The sequence below is a fragment of the Onthophagus taurus genome, chromosome 2 (genome assembly GCF_036711975.1).
Source record: "Onthophagus taurus isolate NC chromosome 2, IU_Otau_3.0, whole genome shotgun sequence".
NCBI lineage: Eukaryota > Metazoa > Arthropoda > Insecta > Coleoptera > Scarabaeidae > Onthophagus > Onthophagus taurus.
In genome coordinates this window covers 17,787,847-17,813,450 of record NC_091967.1, presented here as the reverse complement: position 1 = coordinate 17,813,450, position 25,604 = coordinate 17,787,847, and the positions used below count along the sequence as shown (strand labels likewise).

The 25,604-nt window shown below is 32.5% G+C and overlaps 2 protein-coding genes across 2 annotated transcripts in view; one reads left to right on the top strand and one right to left on the bottom strand.

Moving 5' to 3' along the window:
* The first annotated feature begins 2,440 nt into the window (after positions 1-2,440).
* The window catches only part of LOC111414383 (fibrillin-like protein dumpy), a 157,924-nt gene continuing 134,760 nt past the window's right edge, over positions 2,441-25,604 (top strand). Inside the window, 1 exon segment of the mRNA XM_071194412.1 lies at positions 2,441-2,579. Within this exon segment, the coding sequence (XP_071050513.1) occupies positions 2,570-2,579 (10 nt within the window). The 5' untranslated portion in view covers positions 2,441-2,569.
* Positions 20,109-21,631, bottom strand: LOC111414399 (tubulin beta chain-like). Its single transcript, XM_023045746.2, has 2 exons — positions 21,512-21,631; positions 20,109-21,458 (listed from the first exon to the last, which is right to left on the bottom strand). The coding sequence occupies exons 1-2, from the start codon at positions 21,566-21,568 to the stop codon at positions 20,184-20,186; spliced, it is 1,332 nt and encodes a 443-aa protein (XP_022901514.1). The 5' UTR covers positions 21,569-21,631; the 3' UTR covers positions 20,109-20,183.

The following is a 25,604-nucleotide window of genomic DNA, read 5'->3' as shown; positions in this document are numbered from 1 at the left end:
TTAAATACGACGTGATAAAAGTTTTGTGTGTTTCCTGAAAAATTTTGGCTTGACATTGTCGGTTTATAGATTTTATCAGCAGATGACTTTGTCGATAGAAAGCAACTTAGAGATTGATTGAGAAAAAGATTATTAAAAACCACTCTACCAAGCACAGTGGCATATTTTTGTGTACAAAATCTGTTAATAGAAACATTTATATTCATACCACAAAGGCTGAAGCAGATTACAGTTAACACTAGATAACCTCGTTTTGAATTTGTAATAAAGAAAATGGAAATAGAAAGGATCCAAAAAGTAATGAAAGATACAATGGAAACATACAAAATAATGAAAGAATCTGCTGAAGTGCGGACAGAACAAAGTCATTCTTCAAAGCAGAACCAAAACCATGGCTAACAAGAGTACTTCGATTTCGTCCTAAATAGAATTTGTAAAACAATTTAATTATTTGGGTGTAGATTTAAAAAGTCTTTGGCAGATAAGATGGAGAAATTCGAAGGAGAAGTATGTTAGTTAACAAAACATATTTTGCGTTTTTTGTTTTTTTAGTCAAAAACAATTCATCGCAACATTCAAATTAATGTAAGTAAAACAATAAAGTAAAAGTAAAATTATAAGACCCATCTATGGCTGTGAAACATGATTTTTATCTCATGAGCATACCACCACCTTAATGAATCTATTTATAATTTATACCATCAGTATCTAAAGACTACAACGAGCTGGCCATGTTTCGAAAATGAAAGAAGAAAGCTAGTAAACAAAAAGATATGCAGAGTCAGACCCAAAGCAAATTACAAAAAGGATGTGGTGAAATGATTGATGTTAATGCAGATCTTGGAAGAGATAAGCAAGAAATAGAGAAGTGTGGAGGTAAAAATTGAATCTGTGTACCAAACGTTATGAAAATCAACAGAAAGGGCTTTAAAAATAAATGTTAAAAGTGCTAATTAATAATTCCTCAATATCACTTTTCAATTTTCATCCTAATTTTATTTAAAATTTCACTCTTTTTTTCTTCTTCTTAAAAATTTAACGTCCAGATGTTGGAGAAAATTAAAGTAATGTAGGAATTTTAGTTTCGCACCTTCTGGTTCGCGGTATACCTCCCATCACGTTGTTACACATTTTTATTTTCAATTCTTTTCTTCACAATATTTTTTGGTTTGTTTCCATATTTAAACTTTTTTTTTCTCTCCTTTCTAAAGAGACTATCCATTTCATAACCGCACTTCGTTTATTAGTCCAGAATAGTTATCGTAGAAGTTGATAGCTAAATTTTAATGTTCGGTTAGTTACAAATAATAAAAAATAAGTTTGTAGAACATATACTAAGAAATTTAATTTTAAATTTTAATTTATCCGTGGAAATAAATTGCGCAAGTGGATCATTTCTGTGTTCAGTGTATATGTCGGGTAATTAAATTCATTCTGCGGACCTTGTTGTTCTTAATACGCCATCAGGAGAACTTTATTTAAGACCTAGGCATGTTTTTCCTTCATAATTCAGGTGAGAGTCGAGAGAATCCAGTTTTTGTTCTTTTATTTACAATTAGCGCCTTAATGGGCACCTTTAACATTAAAACCAATTAGCAACAATAATTAATTGTGTCATGGGAATAGAGCCCTTTTCCTCCGTAATTCATTAGTTTCGGATAATAAAACACAACCCATATATGGTGTTTGAGTCAAGATTAAATATAATCTTTATAGATTTTTATTTCAACATCATCTAATGAAAAGTAAATATAAAATAAAAGTGGATGAGAAACAAAAACAATATTCCTAAAAAGGAAACGGATACTCTTAAATGTTTTGATTCTAACGTTAATGAAATGTAAAAAAGCAACAAATAATTTATACCTAAGTGGAATCGAAAAGTATCATCATCATGGTGTTAAAAATAAACATTGCGTCAACCAACTATTAGCTATCAACTATACCGCAAACGATTTTTACGGTTAGACAAGTTTTAAAAATAATTTTTTTATATTCGCTTTCGCACAATTTATTTGTGGTGTATTATTTATTCAGATCACGAACACTTACAGTTATTAAGGTATTATTAAAAATATCGATAAAATTAAAAATATTTTGTAATCATATTTTGGGTTTGCTTTAAAAATGTAATAACTCACATTAAATAATAATGTGTATCATTTTGATAACACTCTGTGAGGTTGAAGATGGTTCATTAAGTAGAAATCGGCGTTTTTTTAACAGTTTTTATCCAACGCCTTTTACGCTTTGATCTATTAAAGCGGGTTGCAGAATATCTAGGACCTAGCGTCGCAAGCTTAATAGTACCTAGAGTCCACCACTGCTACCACGACGGTAAAGTGAGTGACTCCTGCTCTCACACACCGGCATCTTGGCCAATAGCGACGCTTGCCTCACGGTCGGTTGGATAGCAAGACAACGCTAGAACCTTAAGAGAAGTCAGTCTGACACAAGACATTGAGTGAGTAGCAAGTGCGCAATTTTAGTAACACTTAGTATTAAAATAGAAAAAGTTCATCATCAAAGTGGAGTCATAGGGCGAGATCTGCCCTGGCGACATCTGGCCATGGCGACTGGTAAGTTCTAAATCAAAAATGAAATTCAACGCTGAAATACTAACGAAATCAAAAATCCAAGTTCCTTTCACCATGTATATCAACATTTAATCCTTTCACCTGTACGTTAAAACGTTGTGATTTTAAAAACGTTGTGTTTCTTAAAACTTTTAAACATAGTGTTGAGTGATTCCAATTCTGGGTGAAGCTGGTAACCGATACAACAATAGTAAAAGAAGAACTCGCGATATAAGAGAAATTGGTTACATAAAAGATAAATACATTTCGTGGCGGGCGAACGAGTGTTGCCGGAGAGAAATCTGACCTAAATACATTGAAAGTGCCAGTACCGCAAGAGACTGACTGCTCGGACCAAAGCAAAACTTTAAAAAAGTAAAGTGCTTTTAACAGTGCGTCATTTTTAACTTTTTCCATGAAAAGTTTATTCTCAATCCCCGCACACACACAATCCTTTAATAACTACTTACTAACAAAATTGTATTTGTTCTTACTAAGACTGTTTTCTAAGTCTGATCCGGTTTTGCGACCGAGCGCAACTCGCCAATACAGAAAAACGAAAACGCCGCGATGCTGTCGCTACTTCTTCGTCTTCTTCTTTCGTGACCTCTTGCGAAATGCAAAAGCTAACCGTTGAAATTGCGCGCTTTTCGCGGTCGCACGTGAAGCTTCTTTTCAATTTAAAACATCATCCGGAACATCGACCGGAAAATTGAACGATTGCGGTCCGGTCAAAGAAAACAGAATGATATGGTCAACGTTAAGGGCGTTAAATTACGAGATTTTTTTATGGGCTTTTTGAATACTTGATTAAAATTTACAATAAAAATATTTTTTTTGAAAATGAGGAAGTGTTTTAGTAGTTTATGAGTCTTCTTCAAAGTTTGATAGCAACAAAAATTAAAATCAATTTATGATTAATACTCCGAAATAATTATTTTCCAAAATTTTTTATATTTAAAAAGGTTGGTAAATGAAAGTTTAATTGAAAAAAATGCATGAATTCCTCCTTTGTTATTAAAAGCATTGCGACACTTTCGTGCCATAGAGTGTGTTAAATTGTTGAAAGTTTTTTACGGTATTTTAGTCACTATTTTTGTAAATCTTATTGCAAATTTTATCGTCAACTATTTCAATTATTACCGATATAAGGTTTCTTTCTACACAAAACTAGTCGCCGGGTGCCTTTAATTTAGCCTGAAGATTAAAAGCTTGACTTTTCTTACAATTATTTTATCAAGAGTTCGCTGCAAAAGCAGCAAAACATAAAACATTCCTCGAAAGAACAGAAAAATTAATTCAAAACAGTTTTTAGAGATAAAAATATCTAATAAATAATTATAAATAACGCTGTATAAGTGTTAGTCAATACCAAAATCTAATGTAGATGTCGTTGAATGGGAAGCAATGCGAAAATTTATTGAGTACATTGTCTTGTTCTATTTGCCATGCTCCATCCACTAATCTATATATGAAATGCACCAAAGAGCACGTCAAAGAAAATACATTGCTGAAGAATCAGATTATTTCTATAAAAATATATATAAAGTCTCGAAATTTCTAGAACATCTATCGCAAAAGAACTTTGGTGTAAACATAGAGACATAACATTTTTTCAGTTTTAGAGACTACAATCTATTTCTGATTTTTATAAACGCTCAAAAAAGAATTACAAAAATAGTGGGGTTCTCAAAAGCTCCCATCTACCGAAATAAAGTATTCAAATTAGTAATCTACTCTACTATTGAAAATAGTAAATTCATGCTTTCTGAAGAACAAACTTCACTTTCTAAATAAATTTTCGACTTTATTTTAGAAAGATTTTTATACAAAGATTCTATAGAACTCTTAGAAAGTGAATTATTCTACTAATTAACTAATAACAATAAGTAATTTTGTATTCCTATAATACTTTTAGAGGTTAGATTTGTTCTTCTGCTAAACTTGTGAACGATCATCGACTTTACTAATATGTCTTTATAAATAATCACTTATGTTTCAAATTTATAACAAATTTCAATCTCCATCGTGCATCTAACAATTATATTTTCTTCATGCCGATTATTTGAACTAAACTAGGCCTTGGGGAAACTTTAAGAAATAAAGTTACAATTATGTTCAAGATTTAAAGATCTATATAAGATAATTAAACGTTTAAAAAAAAATTATTTCCTTTCAAAACAATCGTCATTGTTTTATTAATTTTAATTGTTAGCAACCAGCGTTTATTCTAACACATTTTTCTTTTATAAAGGTAGTTAAAAATTTTCTTTACTTAACCTTAGCTAACCTTTTGTATTCCTATTTTTATAATTTTGAAATATTATCGAGAGTAGGAATAATAGTAAGAGTACACTAATAAAGAGTTCTTGTCAACTAATTATTTAAGTAATTATTATGAAATAACATAAATTAAGATTTTTGGCGATCTGGTCTTGCACTGGCAGAAAAATTGAATAATGTTGTGTCACAGAATGTATGTTATTTGACACAGGTATTAGAACATCACTTAATATCTTAAATAAGCAGTAATTTTGTACTAAGCAATACCTAAATTGATGAATATTTCCAAGATATTTGACAGTAGTAGAACATAACACAATAGAAAGTAGGGACATAGATTTCCAATCTCAGATTTTATAAGGAATTACATGTGCAATTTTCCATGATGTATGATATTTTTTTAACATGAATTAACTATAGTGACTTACAATCTTTTTTTTGCATTTTTATATAGCACTAATAGTCTAATAACTTTAGACATTCTTTTATATCACAAATATTTTATTTAATTTTCTCAATTACAATGATGATTTATAGTGATAAATTCTTTGTATAACTAGCAATATATTCTTAGGTTACTATCAACTAAATAATGAACTAATTTTTATTTGCTAACTGCATTTGATGTAGAGTAGGGCAACACAGCAATCATTTACGACAACTACTACTCGTTATTTCCAGTCTGATATCCGTTTCGTGTTCTTTTACTCGATATTGGAAGTTCCCTCCGGTTTAGCCTACATAATACTTTTCTCATTTGTACGACAATCTGTAAACTCTTTAACGGAGAAAATTTGTTCATTTCCTATCGGCAATTCATTTAATAGTTACCTGACTATCTAATTTTTTTCTTAAAATTTTCCATCCGTATATTTTTCTGCCTTCCTCAAAAAGCAACTTATATTCTCATGTAGGTGGTGGTTCGATTTATCATTGGTTACTAGGATATGAAAAATCGTGAAATTGTTTGCTGTATTGCAAGATGAGAAATTGTAACTTTAGTTAATTCATAACCATAACTTTGGTTTCCAGGGAGTGTTCACTAAAACGTATCGCTCGTAAAAGTTTACGGTCTGCATCCCCCAATTAAGACAATCATGACTCGTCACGACACTCTTATTTGCCCGGTTGACAGACTTCTGTTCATATTCCGTAACAATCCCAAAATCTACCGTTATTACAGAAAATTATAAGTTCTGTTTCAATATTTGAAATGTTCATTAAAAAGGTCAAATTACAATTCGAAATTAGATTAAAGTTCATGTGTTGGTTAAACCCTGCCATACATTTTTTTCGGTAATTATTCGACAGCTAACAAAAATTATGTGGAATTGTCGGGCAGTGATAATTCAAAGCTAACATTATAGTTTATTATAGTTATGTGGCCATTCTGTAAGATGAGCTAATGTTCTAGTGTTGATTGCTAATCATTATGGATTATTTCTTAATAATAATAAATATAAATCAAAGTTTTTTTAAATATCAATGTCATTAACATCAACCTAATTAAATCGCATTTAACAAATAAATTAAACAACATGTTTCCTGTGGTGGTAATCGGTTCTAATATCATTCCTTTTGTTAACAATGGTTTCCTCAAACGACGGCGGACCATTAGCTGGATACCCGTACCTGCATATTAAATTCGTTTCAAACCAATAATCTTCGTTCTTATCAGTTTCATCATTTAGCATGAAAAAACTGAAAACTGCTACATTCACCAAAACTTCACCACACTAAAATAATTTTAATTTCAGTAAGTTTTTCTCTAAGGCTCATCTCTTTATAAATTTAATGTTTCCAAAGTGCATGAAATCCACAATAGTATTTATAATGTCGTGTCTACATAATCATTAACATAACCTTCGATGTTAATCCATGGGGACAGGAAAATGCCATAACCCATCCTAGATGATCTGTCTTAGAATTCCCTATTTTGGCAATGCAGTGATCTTTTTTAGATGCGTCTCAATTCCAAGAAGCAAGAATTCGAGAATTTTGCATATTAAGAACTTGGTGAAGCGAGTAAGATGTTCTGATGAAACCCCGCGGAGGGTTTCGTATTAATTAGTACATGCGTCGAGTGCAGTTTGATGGGTTGAAATCCCAGTTATTCTCTGATTACCTTTTCGATAGACCACCCGTACGCCTGATGCACCACTGAGATTGTTGATCATCTTCGTCGTTTCTAAGAATAACTACGATAGACGGATTCTAAGACAATCCTTCACGACTCCTGCCCAACTGTTTCGTTTCAATGTCAATTATTTCATTGTGAATATTTAACAAAGTTACGAATAACTGAAACTAACCGCAAGAATTTTATTCGCACTTGTTTTAATCATTAATTTATTGTTCCATAAATCCTAAACTTGTACTAACTCTTCAATTATAACAATTTCGACAACAATTAAAACATTTAGTTTCGGTATTTTTTATGTATAAGCTATAAACAACGTTTTTTTCAATTCTTTATTTCAACAGTGTTGTAACAAAATCTTTACTCATTTTCAACCAAATACAATTATCTCAAATTTAGCTTTTATGAGGTTACAGTTTATAGCCAATATGAGAAATTCAATGTTGATTGAACGTTATCACAACATCGTTATGCAAACACTGACCCAAAACTAGTTTAATAAAATTATCTGAACGAAATTTACATATTTAATTTATTTACACGAGGTTGAAGTCGTTTGTTTCGCAATTTACCATTTCAAATACAACAAGTAATGTTTCTTTTCTCTGACTGTGCAAAATTGGGAATAACAATACTTTATGTAAATGTTCGCAACACAATTTAGAAATACATACAACATTTTATAAATAGAAATACAAAAACAACAATTTTGTAATTAAACAAAATTATTTAATTCCCTTCACATCAACTTTGTTTGATAGCCCATTAATACAAGCCCTTTATGTCAAATAAAACTCACAAATAACAAAGTCTTTGAGAACACATCCTTAATATAAAAATAAAAAAGTATTTTTTTCACACAAAATATCAAAGTTGAATCATCAATAACAATTATTAAGATAAGCTTAGAGGTAACGGCCATATAATAGCTGCATCAGCAAAACCGTTTCAAGTGAATACATACAACGCCGGTAAACATATGGTAATTACTCTGGGTCCAAAGACTAAAGAGGGAACAATTTTTTTGTACGCAAATAATACGTTAATAGCGACGACGACCTTTCTCGGGACGTGAATCTATCTACGTGTGCAATCTAATTGCGATCGGAGCCGTTATTTAACTTCCATTCTTTTTTTTGCTTTACTCGGTATATAATAAAAATAGAAATACTTAAAAAATATAAAAAAAAACTTTTTCTCATCGATTTCAACGTTAGAATTAGCGGGTAACCGCAATTTATTAGATAAAAATAATTGTAACATCTCAAATAAAAAAACAATGTTAAAATTATAAATAGATTGTACTCTTAATTACATTTCAATGTGAAGTGTTACACGATTTTTTTGTGTTAAAAAAAGTTATTATTAATCGTTCGATGTTCGCAATAGAACTCCTCTAACTATAGATTACGTAAAAGTACCACAGACACCGTGCCATAATGAATCACGCTTTGTAATTGCGCTAATTGTATAAGTTGCTACCTTCGGTGCATAGCACTGATGGTCATTTCGTAAAATTAGTATAAAATTGTATATTGTGTTGTAACTATGTAGGTAAGTTTCGTCTTCTTACACTTCATATTAGTATTATAATAGTTTAACTTTACTCCAACATTTTAAATAAATTGTTGAACTTTAATTGAACTTGAATTTTTTAAACATTTAATAGGTTTTCTTGAGTGGTAATTTCCGTCTTATTACGGAACAGATTCTTCATCGTTAATCTTCGTCTCAGACACTTATATAACGTTTTACAGTTCGCTCTAAATAGCTCTCTTTCTGGGATCGGCGCAAAGGCGCGTGGTTTATCAGTCTAGGAACGTTAATTTTAATTGTCATATATCTTGTTGGGTGCAGTCAGATTATAAGTTGCGGACGTCGTGTTTCCGCGATAATTTCTTCGTGGCCCTTAAATCAAGCAAAATGCCGCGGCCAAACAGATACACGCACAATCGATCATTATGATAAATTATAGATCTATAAGGAAAACGGGATTTTCATTTGATTGTTTTTTTATCGATGATTCCGTTAGAAATCAACAATTATTAAGCCTATGGAATGATAGATTTTTCAAAGTCGTTTAGATTTTAATCATCATAAAATTTTTGCTAACTAATACAGTCTTAAAAAGGTCTGAAATGACCACGTATAACCTAAGGCAATAAAATCATTCTAAAAATATGCCAAGATTACAGACCGAGAGGATTCGTTCGCAATAAAAAGATGATGAACAGACTGACACTAACACGTATTTATTATAATCGTCGGTGTTTTGCCGTTGTGGAGTAATTTGTGGGTAGATTCCAGAACCCACCCACCGAGAACTAACAAAGAATCAAAGGAATGCCGAAAACGTCAGGGTGGGAAAAAGAGGGCCATTGTGAATCTGATCCAAAAAAAGGAACAATTTTAACGTATTGTTATTGCCGCATAAGTTCGTTTTTTGAGATGTCACAACAAGAAATAATGTATGGTGGAATAAATTTATAATGCACAATGTAAATCTTTTGATCATATCTTTTTTAATCGGAAATTTGGTACCTTAAAATTCCAATCGTATCAAATTTCGACATCAAAATATAATAACTGATAATTATAAGAAACGGTGCAGAGATTTATTGAACTTATTGTTATCAAGAGTGAATATTCATGTGTTGTTTTGGCGTTACCATTTCAAGGTGTAAAACACTGAACAATGGTTCTCTTTTCATATAGACTCTCATATAACAGCGTTCACGGAATGCAACAAGTCTTGAATATTTATGGTCCACAACCGATTGTAACACATCGGGGACGAAGAAGTGGGACCTAGCGGTCGTTACCGGCCACTGACGTCACGCACTTTCACCTTATACGAGTGGGTGATTACTCCTTGAGAAACAACTCGGTGCATATGCTCTTAAAATTCGCACAATAAACTGATTAAAATTCGATAAACAATAAGAAAATTAAAACGTCTTAATGAATGGTACAAAATAAATACATTTTTGGGATTTTGAGACAAATAAGATGTTACACAACATATTGAAATAATCTATATATTAAATTTAACATTTTTAATTTTGAAATAAACAAGAAGACATTTTATGCAAAGCTAGAATTGGTTGTGGGTTGTTTTTTTTTGTGAAATCCTTGATTGGTACGTTAGAAAGTTGCTTTAAAAACGCAGAGTGGGTGTCGTTGCAGTTGGCATTTTGCGCAATATTAATAAAAACGGATACACTCCTTTAAATAAGAGAGGTTATGGTGACGAGTAAATGTTAATTAAAAAATAGAAAGTTTGATGGTTCAAATGAAAATTTATTATTTAATTGGCGAAAAAAACCAAATTACTAAACATCTTAATTTAGAAAACCTTAAAGTTCTTCTAAGGACGAAACATAATAAACTTGCTTTTATTAGAACCCCATACTCTATTACTGTTGTGTTATTTATTATCTAGCCTTGATAAGCAAAGATTTATTAGTTACGGTTGTCAATTGCAATAGAAATGACCTTCAAATTAGGTGCTCATTTTTTTATAATTGCTAGTTTTTCCCGGTTCAAAACTAAAATTAGAATCACTGCAACACGTAATAATAGTTATTTCATATTCTCAAGTAGAAACCAGTTATTTCTAACTGTAAAACCATGTTTATAATGACACTAAGTCTGTTAGATGTGAAAATAGAGAAGCAATTAATTATTTTTTTTTTATTTCGTGAAATAGAAATATTATTTTGCCTCTCAAAACCAAATCGAATTTCAATTGTAGTTTGAAATTTCATTATTAATTCATTTTTTATTGCGTAGTAGTACTAATTTATCCAAAAAATGTATTACAAAATTAAATAATATAATACAACATAAAATTGAAAAAATAAAAAGATAACGTTCCGAAAAGACAATATTGAAACCAAACAAAAAATCTCGAATGGAGAAACTGAAATATCAGTACACAGATTTTTCTGGGTGAACATAAAAAATTATAATTTAAGTCAAGCTGTTGGGGTATCTCATCTTAGAGTTTTCATTGTACAATACAGATTAAATTAAAGCAAGTTTCTTTAATTATCTTGAGGTTAATCGTATAATCAACGACACGCAATCTGGCGTCCACACTGGTTTTAGTACTACAACCTCATAAATCAAGATTATTGGCAACATAAGGAACAATTGTGATAATCGACATCTATCGCTTCTTGAATATGCAAACTGATTCAGCATCTCATCCGCTCACAAACATCTTTCTGAGATGCTCAGGGCAGTATTTTAGGCGTGCTGATGTTCTTCATTTTTATCCAAAGTATCTTTATAGTGATAACTGATCACAATAACCTATATGCAGATGATTTCCAAATTTAAACTAGTATAACCGTGTATAAATTTCCTATAGATGGCCGTAATTTTGCTTTTCGGCTTAAATCTGAATGTTACTGACTTAGGCCGTTATGCTTGGTACAAAATTTATGTTAATTTATGCGATTAAAGAAGTTTTTATCAATCATGTGCACTTCGTTTTACTCTATAATTTTTTCTACATTTTTTGATAGTGTGTAATTTTCATGCAGATGGAATGTAATGTTTGAAACGTCACTTCTTTTGTAGCTAACGGAGGGATTTTGTCCGCAATTTGCACGTTTTACGTCACTGATTTTCTCTACTCTGAAGTCTCGGAATTTATCTCTAAACTAATATTATAAATATTGCAGTAGTTCTCTTTTAGGAAAATTTAATTTTCATTATCGTATTGTGCGGTCTTGTAACTTTATTGATATCGTTATTTGTTAAATCTTGAAATAACTCAACATTGAATAAATAAATTTTGCCCATGATTTTTTATGTTTTGTTTTGCCATCGTTCAGTTCTCTGAAAAGCTGAATATTCTTCACCACTGCTCTAAAACTGCGGTCTGTTTTATGTCAACACGTATAAAATTCTGTAGTTTTCCATTAATGCAACAATAGTTTTAGAACAGGTATCCGTGGTGTTGATCACAATTCAAGATCTTTGTTATGTATTTCTGCAGGATTATTTTTTTAATAGCTCCTAAAATAGTTTTACCTGCGTTACATTTTGGGTTGGGTTTGGTTTCGTTGGAACTCAACATATTGTCACAGTACTTCACTCTTCATCACTTCTGTTCAGATTAATTTAATCTTGGTCTAAAAACTGATCTATTGATGTTTCATTTGGGCGTGATATTGAGGGATTCATGGTTATTATTAAGGAGCCTCATTGACATATTGTAGTAGAATAAAAACGTTAAAAAGTTTTCCAGATTAGCTCTCAAAGATTAAAAATCTGTTTCAATTCACAATTCTTAAGATTTTTATTTGCAGCTTTTAGAAGGCACCCATTAGAAATTTCTATAAACATTCGTTATAGACAATATTCTTATGGAATTGTATTAAGCACTCAAAGATGGAGCCCATGAGGCAGATCTAGGTTGGTATCTTCCAGAACTAAGGATAATCTGTCCATAATCAGGAGTACATAAATCTTTTAAACATTCCACATGGAATATTCATACAACAACAATCCAAGAATAAATAGTTCTCGTTTTGTTTCAGTATGTTACTTTGTGATTTTGTCAAGGCGTAAGAAAATTAAAATATTTTTATTAAATAAGTCAGTCAACACTTCCAGTGAGAGTGATGAAGTATCGTAAGTATTCAGTTGAATTTGGTAATAAAACCAAATTGATCTTGCAGACTATAAAAAAGCGAGGCCAAAAGATAATGAATGAATATGGGAACTGAAAACACGGTCTTGTTGTAGTACTGGAGTTCTCGATGACTTATCAAGTTGCAACATTTTGTCCTGTGCATTTCATCTATATTCAGAAATTCTCACTTTTCTGGTTGGCCAATATTTTACGTTTTCATGCTATTCATATACTCTACTTTTGATGAAAAATTATCTTGCTCACTTTCTTTCTTTCCTGGTCTGATTCAAATTAAAGGATGCTTAAGGACCTTAAAATATTTTAAAGTTTCATGCTTCATGACATATTCTTATACATCCGTTTGTTGTCAAAACTAAGATGTGGCATTGACTAAATTTGACTTGAAATTTTACGATTTTTATTAGAACTAACTCTGAAATAAAAAGCAATTAAATCTTTTTATGTGAAATGTTTTTTTTTGTTCTTCAAAAACGAATCCAATTTGTATAATGATTTCCTTAGTGATTTGGAATTGCATCGTAAAAAACTTGATACCGGTATGGTCCAAAGTAAGCGATTTAAAATTGGCCCAAGATGATTGGGCAGTTATCCGGTCTTATTGGTTTTCGGTAGGTGCTAATACACGGACATTAAGGCGGGATACGGGTGCTTAAAGATGCAAATTAGTCAGTGCTACTGGACCACCTCATTGGACCCGTATAATATTACTTTATAACCGCCGAATCATCTCGTGTAATGCTGATCGTCAAACCGAGTTTTTTTAGTCATTTTCGAAACCACTATGGTATACTGCCTTCTTATTTCGAAGAGTCGAACCGTTTAAGGTACATTTCGTTCTTTTTTTATCATATTGCGGTCGATACTGATACCCAAAAAAGAATTAAACTTTCGGTTTCAACAGCTTCTCAAACTCCTTTTTTTATCTTGTCCAATAATGAAATATTTTTAGATTGTATCTCGGGGTAATGTAAACAGTTTTTTTTTGATTTTTTTTTGTGGTAGCTGATGTATCAATCAAGACGATTTTAATTTAGGCTTTTGTATATTATGGCACTAATGGATACACGGCTGTCAACCGGTCTTTGTATTATCATTGTTGGCAAAAATTAACGCGTTCATAATGTATTCGCTATTGTTGATGGTTACACGGAGGAATAATGATATTCCGCCTTCTTTATGGGTTCCAGTGGCATTTAGAATGACTGGTTGTCGTTTATTGGAGGTCGTTGTGGCCCACACAACTTTTATGGAAGATTATTTTCATCTACCTGTTATAATGTAATAGGTTAGTTAATTGAAAAATAATAATGTAAAGTTCATCACCACCGATTTAATAAATTTACTACAAAATTACCTTGAATTGTCGTTTAAAGAAACATCCAGCAAACTAAAAAAAGCAGAAGTCTCAATCCCACGTATTACTTAGAACGTCACACGGTAGATGGTGACATAATAAAAGTGTCGCAATGGACGAAGCAAAAGACAACGTTGTCCGAATGGCTTATTAAGGTTCGGTTAAACGGCTGTGGCGATCGTTCGTGTGTGGGCAATTGTGGCCTTTAACATTTCAGAGCTCTCGGTCTTAGTAAAAGACAAGGCCATGCGGCCAGCAGGAGGAGAAATCAGCGATCGAATTAAACGGACAGACGCGGTGCGGCGCGTATTATCGAGATATCGGGGAAAATTTAGCTCTTTTAACTGGTTCCTATGGCCTTCACGGTTGCATTCAGCGAGACGAAGCCAACAGAATGATTCAACGTGTAGATTGGCTACTTTTTTGCGTCATTCCAACAGGAATCTTCGCGAAAAATGATGTTGTATATCTACGATTTCAGAACAAAATTAAAAATAATACTGGAAATAAAATTAATTGTTTGTATTTATTAGCAATTTATGATTTAATTTATTAAAATTAATTTCCTGCCAAATTAATCGTTAATTTTTTTTCGTATATTGAGTTTTGATCCATCTAGTGTATTTGGTGGTGTAAACCTTATATTACCAATCAATTGTTGAGAGATGACCATATTAATAGCCAAATTTTGAAATTACTGCCGTTTTATGTGTTTGTGACACTGTCGATGTTGGGTTCTCGAATCACTTGTTAGTTTTTTGTGAGTTAGCGATATCAATGAGTGCTAAGTCTAAGGCTAGAGTTATTAGTTTTCGTGATTTTCGAGCTATTGACGTTCGTGCCTTTAATGGCGATCTGCAATTGATGAAATGATGAATTGGGAGGCTGTCCTTGATCTTAATACAATTGATGACAGACTGAATTGCTTAAGGAATGAAGCATTTGGTAAGTATAAAAGGATTAGGAGTCAGCGGAGATTTCAATATTATAAGACTCTACGAAATTACGTCACGGGTGCTATTCACTGGGAAAAAAAGTCATTTTTGAAAAAAATTTAATCGTTGGTGACTCTAACTAAGTGTTTGTCGAAAAACCTGACAAGGTTTAACGTGTTGAAATCTTCTGCTATTTCGTTGCCTTCTTATTTGTCAGATCCTAATGTTATCAATACATTTTTAGTAATAGTGTAAATGACTCCTTGGTTACTCCTGATACTGATCTTCTTGCCTTATCTAACAATAATAGGACTCCTTAATTACGATGGCACTAACACCTTTCGCTGCCTTTTTAGGGTATTTAATGGAATATACTTTATACGTAAGTAAGCTTTTATGATATTTGTACTCGAGTATAAACATTATTTATCTCAACAAATTTCCCTGAATGATTTGAAAAAGTGGAATATACCCTGTTCTTCTATAAGTTTACAGTTCAATCCCTTCTTTTTTCACGGACAGTCTACAACTAATGCTCATAATAATTTATTATTGGAAGAAAACGTATAATCACGATTATGAGTGATTAAATTTTGTTTTACCTCATATTGTTTCTTTTAACTTTGACATTTTGTTATATAAGTAATTCATATCTTATTATTCGGTCAATTTACTACCTAATAGTCCGCATACGAAAGATAATCGAGAAACTAACTTCCCATCTAACTTCCAATTCTAATCATACGTGACGAAAACAGGAAGTTAACTGTACATATTCTTTGATGACTGAGTCGCGGTTTAAATGTATATTCGAATACGACGACCAACATTTAGTATTGTTGAGGAAGATATGGAAAGAAAGCTATTTGGGAATTGTGTGTGTTGGTTTAGAAGCTATTTGAATTATTACCGGTACTGTTATGCAATATTCGCGGTACACTGACAAAGATTAGAGAGAATTGAACAGTTGGTGGCCTGTTGACCATAATTTACCTTCAAATGCAATTGTCGATAATTATTGTTACAATGCTATAACCAACTGTGTAATAACATAACTGGGTTTAAAATATCCAATTCCATTTACTTGGGCTAAGTTTAAAAATAACCGCGATATGTGATATTCGCAATTTTAATTTAATCAAGAATCTCGACCAGGCTCATTTGCTTTAACTACTATCGATTCGACAGATAAAATAGCGTGCACATCCTGGAAGTCGAAATTACACTTCACTCCTCCTACTTTGGTAGTACCAAGCTTTTTGCATATTGGAGTAAATAGAATCAAGGTAACCGACCTAGAAACTGCCTCATTTATTCCAGGTCTTCGAAATTCCCTTTCTGTTAAAAACTATGTGTTCAATTGTCAAAGGCCAATTGTGGTTTTCCATTTCCTGTAGGTACACCGGAGTCGATTGTGCGTGTTTGACTGTCATTTTGTATCTTAATGTGGTTGTCTGTTGCGGTTCAGTCGCTACCGGTTCTGTCATTTCTCAGGATTAGAGACACCGTGGTCTCTGCTCGCACCAAGTTGAAGTTGGAAAAGAAGAAGTAGAAAGGAAAAAAACGAGGTGGAAGCCGAGACCCGTTCGGCGCTTATAGGGAATCTAGTTATTACGTCTTCATTAGGTTCTTCGACTATGCCGCTGATTGCGGTCGATGAAGTGACTTCCGCGTGCCCGCTGCGTCTGCCTGCAAGGCCCTTTTGTGTATAGGTACGGTTCTTCACCGGTTAAAACGGTCATTAATTATCCTATATTGCTAGTGCGAAAACAAGATTGTTGATTAAATAATTATATTTGAAAGGGCACAAAAAAAAACTTGTTTTTGGTATCATCTGAAAGGATTTTTCATTGTCTAAATGATCGTAACCAATAAAACCAACGATATCGAAGTAATTTGTGGTAATCAGGTTCCATGAGGTAATTTCTTATTTTAGTTTATTACTCGTTGTGGTGGTATTCCCGTTCCCATACCACGTTTGCTACCACGACAAGGCAACCAACCCAACAACAACGAACTTTGCATTTCGGATTAACACGTTCCGCGATACGTGTTAGTTTTACATATTAATACATTCCCGGCGAATTTCGCTTTAGTTGCGTGAATAATTTTTCTTTTTATTTTTATTTTATCTTGTAATTGAATTGATCTTTATAAGCTAATTGTAGCCCACTAAAATTTCCAGTTACAAATAACCTTCCGGCGTCATCGTCCAAGAAGAAGAAGGTAACTTATTCCCATGAATCTTCGTTCTGCACCTATATACCTGCTGACGCACTGTGTACTTAGTGTCATTGCCAGTTTCCTGCTTTTGAATTGTGCGAATTTCTCGATGTCGTCAGTAGTAGTTTCTAATCTTCATCTTAGTGATTTAACTTAGAAACTGGAAGCTGTAATAATGTCCGTACTTACATTTAGGTATAAAATAATGGTATAAATAAAAAAACTGGTCACAGCAATCAGCTAGACATTTTGGCAGAAATCCTATTTTTAGTTATAACTTCGTAATGATGTATCCCATAATTTTGATTTTCTAGAACAATAACTAAAACAACCCAGAACAACTAAGAAAATCTGATATTTCCAAAAATGGGGGTTAGTAAAAAAACCTGTTTTTTCTGTTTTTCTCGCCGAGTTTTTATTTTTTCTATTTGCCACTTTGGAACAATGTAGAACAACTCTAGAACAATCTAGAAAAATTTAAAAATCGAAAAATGGGGGGCTAACTTCCCGCACTCCAGTATATTTAAATATAAATGTTACAGTTTATAGATAGAATCCAACTTCTAGAATCCCTTCTCGGGGTATTCCCCGAGTTGTCTATACGATGTATAGACAACTCATGCTAGATTGTTGTAAATTTTTCACTAAAACTAGACAAATACTAGACCTAGAACTAAAGAACCTAGAACCTAGTTAGTCTAGAGTTAGTTCTAATGCTAGTGTTATTGCAGTTTTAGTTGTTATTCAAACTTAAATAGTTGTATATTTTTCATTGGACTAGCCTTTTAGAAACGTTCAAATTTATGTGCATTAAAATTATTCATTGAAACAGTATTTCATACAACGAACTTTTGACTACATCAGACCCTCTCTTCCCCGTATTAATCCGTTATATCGACGTTTTACAATATTAGAATTTGTTTATGATTGCAGTTTTTCTTTAGGTTCTCTTATATTGTGTTTCTCTTTAGTGGTTGTAAAATCGTGTTTAACCGGGATCGAACTATCGGATATGTGGGTAGATACGAAAATGTCTTAAGCCGGCTTTAAGACCGGATGACCTCGCTGTGTGTTGCGAAACGCGTAGAATGACTGAAGAAATACTATACGAGGTGTTTACGAGGTGTGATACAAAAGCTGTACAAAGACCATAGAAAAAAAGTACAAGAAATTATTTGTCATTCTCGTATTTCTTCTATTAATAGTTCGACTACAAGTAGATGAGAGATCAAGTCAAGTTGGTGAGGAAGCCGAGACTATTAACATCATTCTGTATGACTCTCCGCAATTAATGGTTGAGTTCAATTGAAATACAAAACAGCCTACGAGTCGATATATAGAAGGATAGCGCCTCCTTAAATAGGAGTTTTATATGCGTCTCGTGGCCACTGAGCTTTAACGTCCTTTCATATGGTTACATATAATTAAAATGCTAGACCGTTACGCGCCGATACCTTTTCATCATCCAGTAATCATAGACCTTATTTGCTACTCTCCAAGTACTTATCAACAACGTAATTGATCCTTAGGGTGATATTAAGTAAGTCAATTTTTTCTTGGTAATTTATAATATGGTTAGAAATACATAATTAAAAAATTTTTTTTTTGCATTCTTCACGTATAATTTTGGAATGTATTGGTTTATTCGAAAAAGTCATAAAATCACGAAGACAAATAATACTTAAACACTTAAGAGTTCCCATGGTCAGGTTCACAAGAATAATCTTCTGCGTGTTAACCTTCACACCTTAAAAATACATAGACGGACACCTTTTCCATAACATAAAAAGTCACTATTGACTTTATTTACCGTTGTATTTGCGAAGATCTTGGACAGAAAATTCTCGAAGATGGGGCAAAAATAAAAATTTTATGTTTTCGCCAACATTCTTATAATTCCAATGTGATTATGTCAAGTTTAAATGAAAAAGTGATTAAAATTGTAAAATATAGTCTTGCAATTAATTCGTCATTAAGCTCTATTGTTTTTTTTGTGTTGGTATTGTTTAATAAGGTCAAGGTGGTGACAAAACAGCTTGATTTTATGAGATACCAATCTTAATTAATTTTTTTGTCTCTAGATTGATAGTTCAAAACTCATTAATTATCTTTGTATCATCTCAATTATTTTCACTCTCTTTTTTGGGTACTTCCTTTACATGAAATGACACTAATTATTAATAATAATAATGTTGATTGTTAACTTTTTTTCTTTATATACTTGGAATAGAAATTAGATTCTCAATATATTTCTAGTTCATACCCTAGTTATTTAGATCCTTGTTAATTAACAAGTACAATGACATAACAGAATCTGGATGAGATGAAAAGATTCAAAAGCCCCAATTGGTCGTTGTTAATTTTGTTGGTATTCATTTTGGTATTTAGTTCCGTTAAGGTTCCTTATTATTATTACAATTTGATTTTAATCTAAAAGAACATAATTCACATAATATCTTCTTTAAAAGCAAATAAAAAACTGAAACCAATAAAAAAAAAATACTTATTCCAAATTATTAGTTTGAAAACTTGTTATGAATAACCGTTACGTAACTGGATTTTACAACTCGGCTTCGTTCAAAAAGGGTTCAATACACGAATTAAACCACCATACCTGACTTTTTTTAATACCGTTAATTGAAGGGTACCCGAAAATTTGCCGCAAGGTCGCGTAACTGATTCGTTTAAAAAACCGGGGCATAAGAGGGCCAACAGGTAGTTTCGGCTCATGAATTTTATCTCAGACATTGATCTCCGGTTCTTTAAAACGGTACTACCCAGATTGGTCACTTTCACCGATCCCTATTCGAAGGCTGATTTATAATAACACAGGTCAATCTAATTCAATTAATGATTTTTTCCCACATTAAAATCTGTCGAAAATAAATTCAAATTACGATTTTAATACAATAAAATAAATCTTATATTTTTAAAATAAGCTAATAATCACCTAAAATCGTGCTAAATTGCACAAGATAAATCTTAATTTCTTAACAATATCTTATCACCCTTCTTCTTCTTCTTCGTCAATCTCCCCTTCTTCTTCGGCGGTTGCATCTTGGTACTGTTGATATTCAGATACCAAATCGTTCATATTCGATTCAGCTTCAGTAAATTCCATTTCGTCCATTCCTTCACCAGTGTACCAATGAAGAAAAGCCTTCCTTCTAAACATCGCTGTAAATTGTTCCGATACACGCTTAAACAGTTCTTGAATACAAGTGGTATTCCCAATAAACGTCGACGACATCTTTAATCCTCTTGGTGGAATATCACACACAGCCGTTTTAACATTATTGGGTATCCACTCAACAAAATAACTGCTGTTTTTGTTTTGAATATTAAGCATCTGTTCATCAACCTCTTTTGTTGACATACGTCCACGGAAAATAGCTGCAACAGTTAGATATCTTCCATGCCGAGGATCGCAAGCTGCCATCATATTCTTAGCATCAAACATTTGAAGAACTAATTCAGGAACGGTTAAAGCTCGGTATTGTTGACTTCCTCTCGATGTTAATGGCGCGAATCCTGGAATGAAGAAGTGAAGGCGTGGAAACGGTACCATATTAACAGCTAATTTTCTTAAATCAGAGTTTAATTGACCAGGGAATCGTAAGCACGTGGTTATTCCTGAAAGTGTAGCAGACACTAAATGATTCAAATCGCCATAGGTCGGAGTTGTTAATTTTAAAGTTCGAAAACAGATATCGTACAAAGCTTCATTATCTATACAATAAGTCTCATCAGTATTTTCCACCAATTGATGTACCGATAAGGTTGCATTATAAGGTTCCACAACCACATCAGAAACCTTCGGTGACGGCACAACCGAAAAGGTGACCATAATTCTATCTGGGTATTCTTCGCGTATTTTAGAAATCAATAGTGTTCCTAAACCCGAACCAGTGCCACCTCCCAATGAATGTGTTAATTGAAAACCTTGCATGCAATCGCATCCTTCTGCTTCTTTTCGAATTACATCCAAAACTGAATCAACCAACTCCGCACCTTCAGTGTAATGTCCTTTCGCCCAGTTATTACCAGCGCCGCTTTGTCCAAAAACAAAGTTATCCGGTCTGAAGATTTGTCCAAAAGGACCTGAACGGACCGCATCCATTGTCCCTGGTTCCAAGTCGACCAAAATTGCTCGTGGCACGTATTTACCTCCGGTTGCTTCATTAAAATACACGTTGATACGTTCTAATTGGAGATCGGAATCACCGTGATAAGTTCCGGTAGGATCAATACCGTGTTCGTCAGCAATTACTTCCCAAAACTAAAACAAACAAGAAATTATTATGATAAAAATCTTCAAATTTTAAATATTACTTTAGCTCCAATATTGTTTCCGCATTGACCAGCTTGTACATGCACAATTTCTCTCATTGTAATGTAAAGTTAAGTGAGAGATGAAATTCAAAATTATTTTGTCTACCTTGACAAGTATAGTTTCCGTGGCAACTTTGAAATATATAATGGCCAACTGAAGAAATCAAATTTATTTCATAACATTTATAAAAACATAGATAAAATAGGATTCATTAGAACTCATTAGATTTTCGAATATATTATATGTTGTGAATTCAATATAGGAGCTATCAACTTTTTAGTAGGCGCCGTTACATTGATGTATTAATAATAATCATGTGAATTTGGCTGATATTTGACGAATGCTGTAGTACAGACGGTATCCACCAATACCGTCTGTAGTTGTGAGTTTGGACACTCAATGAATGTCGTTTGTAGCCTATCTGTTAATTCAGATCGCAACATATTATCGTCCTTAAAAGAAATCTATTTATAGACCAAATACAAGCTTTTGGATGCGAAATTTCTACAAGGTTAGCAATGTCATATATTGTTACATTTTGACTGGATTAGTGTATGAACTGCTGCTAAATACTATAAATTATAATGAATATTCAATAGCCATAGAATTATCTTGAGAACGCTGGGATCGTCTACCATAATACAAATCAATTACCTATCACACTGTATAAAACTACATCCAAGAAGTGGGTTCAGAATGATCTGGTACTGAAGCTGGAATTAACACTATATTTCAGTTCGAATCAGCATGGATACTGCATCCAACAACTGGATGTTGGAATCATTTACTGGACTCTGGAATCATCCACTATATTCTTGAATTAACTACTAGATTCTGTTTCTAATAACTAACGATACTGAATTGATGCGTTAGATGCCGGAATCAACCGAATGGTAAAATCATTCACCAGATGCAGGAAGCAATCTCTATATTCTAGTTCTAATTATTAAGGAAGCTGTGTATATCACTATTGATACGAATCATACAACTACTAGATTTTGGGTCTAATTAGTATGAAAGCCATGTCTAACTTCTGAATGCTGAAATCATTAAGGTACTATAATCACACACATCATATGCTACATATTTACATCATCCATTAAATACTGAAGTGAACCACCAAATTCTGGCGCTAATCGCTATGGAACTTCAGAACTTAGATAGAGTAAATTCACTAAAGTCACTAGTCATGTCTCAACAACATCTAGATACTAGAACAAACACTGAAATCATCCATGACATCCTGAAGTTAACCACTAATTTATGGTTCAAAGCACAAGGTATGTATCTGTCTTATGGACGCTGAAACGAATTACTATAGATACTCCCAACCCAACCCAATTACGGAATACCAGAATCGTCTACTGTATGGTGAAATCATTCACAACAACTAGATTTCAAGTCTAATTACTATGAAAACTATATCCGACCTCTGAATACTAAAACAATCATTAGAGATACTGCAATCAACTTTGTAAAGCCTGATCTATATGTAAATTGTAGCCAACTTCTGAATTTTGAACCAATCATAAATTGCACTCAACAAATGGACACTGAAATCATCGACTCTATACTGGAACTATGTCCTAGTTACTGGCATCACCCACTATGGCCCTAATCACTATGTTAACTGTATATAAACTTAGGATACTAGAATTATGAATTTTGCACGCAACAACTGTATTCTGAAAAACCCTACTAGAAATTGGAATCATTTACCGCATACTGGAATGTTACAATGATTAGGGCAAGTCATATTATCACCATTATTGCTATTGTTATGTTTTTGAAAGGATCGCATCTTAATTGCTAATACCTCAACATCTTACCATTTTTACAAGAATGCATGTGAATTCATGTTTCAAGCTAATGTAGGTAAAAGTTTTCATTTTGATAGATTCGGATGAGGTTGGTCAAAATTTGTGCAAAGTTCAGACGTTTTTGATTATAATCTATTTAATACTACTTAAAATGCTTATACATATACTTATTCACCATATTAAGTCTTCCACTGGTATGTGAAAATTGTTTTAAAGCCATATTTCTTTATGGTTTTTGCAATATTCAATGACCAGCAAAAATTAGGTTTGTTAATTTGGATGTACTTTTTACAAATTCGTGAAAATGTTCTAATATTTCGATAATATAAACTTTGCTGCAGCGATAACACTTTGCTGCAGTGCCACCAGTTGCAGGAAGGAATATCCGTACAAGGTCTTTGAAATGGAAAAAAAAAATTAAATAGGTTAAAGAGTGTGCTTATGTTGAGTACTACGATTAAAAGTTGTTGAATATCCTAAACTGATAGCTTCTGGATTTTCAATCCAGAATATTAGAATTGCCTCCATAAAACAACATTAGCAATCCAGTTTTATACTAAAAATATCATAAAATGTTTATTTTTTATCCGACCGTAAAACACAAAACAACACATTTTTAAATTTACGTAAAAATTGTTCATATTATAAAACAAAAGTTCTCAAGCTTAATAACTGTTTAGTTCAAAAGGTCGTTGTACTCCTAAATGTGAAATACTTGGCCACATAATTTTCAGACACGATTTTAAATTTGAATAAAACAGTTTTTTTATATTATACAGCTCAACGAGATAGTTCAGGTATTTAAATTTACGAACCGTGAATCAACTTAATCTAACCATAAAATGGATGTTCATTTAACTTTTCTGAGAAATCAAAATTCTTTAGAATCAATCTAATAGTTTTTCATTCCGTCATTTTGTGCCGTTAACAAGCTAGGCTTGTTATTAGAAAGAAAATACACAATCTTTTATTATAGTCTTAAATAATTTTTTTATAGTGAGAATTTCTAGTCATACCCTTTCAGTTGATGCTGGCTATTTTTAAAAACCTGCTCCTACTTAAACAATGGTGAAGAGATTCACGGGAATGCATAACGCGTATGTCGTTAAACGCTCTCGCCGTTGGGATGCTAGCGGAATTTTAATGTTCCATTTTTAGTATAAAAACGACCCCGAAGACACCGGCCAAGGCTAAAGATAGCCAGTTCACAAAAAAGAAACCAATTCGACCCCTTTACCTGGTGAGCGCGAAGGGTCTTGTAATTTAAAGCTCGTGTTCAACTCGATTCGATTTTTCGTTATACGATACTGAAAGTGAAAATCGTTGTTAAAATAATCGTTACAAACGTTAATGAGAAACGATAAAATAACTAGGGCCGTATCTTACCGGGTTAACATTATTAGCAATTAAGATAGCACAAAGAAACACTAACAAAATGAACAAAAAACTTTCACCTAGTATAATTTTAAAATAGAAGTTACGAACACAAAAGATAACTTTCACACCTTAAATAAATATGTATTTATTAATAAAAAAAATTTACTATACATCTTTTTGACTAATCAATCTTTTTATTGAATCCAAACGGATTCTAATGAGAGTTTTTTCAAAATTTTTTTGATACATTAAAATCAAGGTCATCATCATCATCATCACTTCCTTCTTTTTATTGAAGCCACCTTCAAACGTGGTACAAATTACAAAATGTAGTCGGTAATAACATTATTGCCTCAACTGAGCTAAAGAAAATGGGAAGAAGTACGGGCAGGATGTAAATAGACGCGGTTGTGAACGTGACCCGAAAATTTAACGACGATTTCTCTCGAACGACGACGATGACTACTCACCACGAAAACGATTCGATTAAATACTGCGCTGCTAAAATTTTGTAACTGGAAGAAGAGAAAGTGTGCCACCCTTTTACGGTTTTGCTAGTACGCGATGCCATCGAAATCGAAAGACAATTTAACGATTTGAGTTTTTCACTTTCTTTTCTAAAGAATCATTAAAAATAATACGTAAAATCTATTAAATGATGCTTGTAGAAAAATTTTTGCGTAATTATTTCACAATAAATCGTTTAATATTTATTTTGTGAATCATTCTATTCACTTCACGTGTTCCCACGTGGTTTTTATACGCTTTTAAGTCATTATTATGCGGAAATGATTAAGGGAATCTTTTGTGAGATTCACTAGACCGTAAATACATAATTTACAGGTAGAGATACTGCAGGTAGATATAAGGAACCTGCCAGGTGTGAAATGTTAGA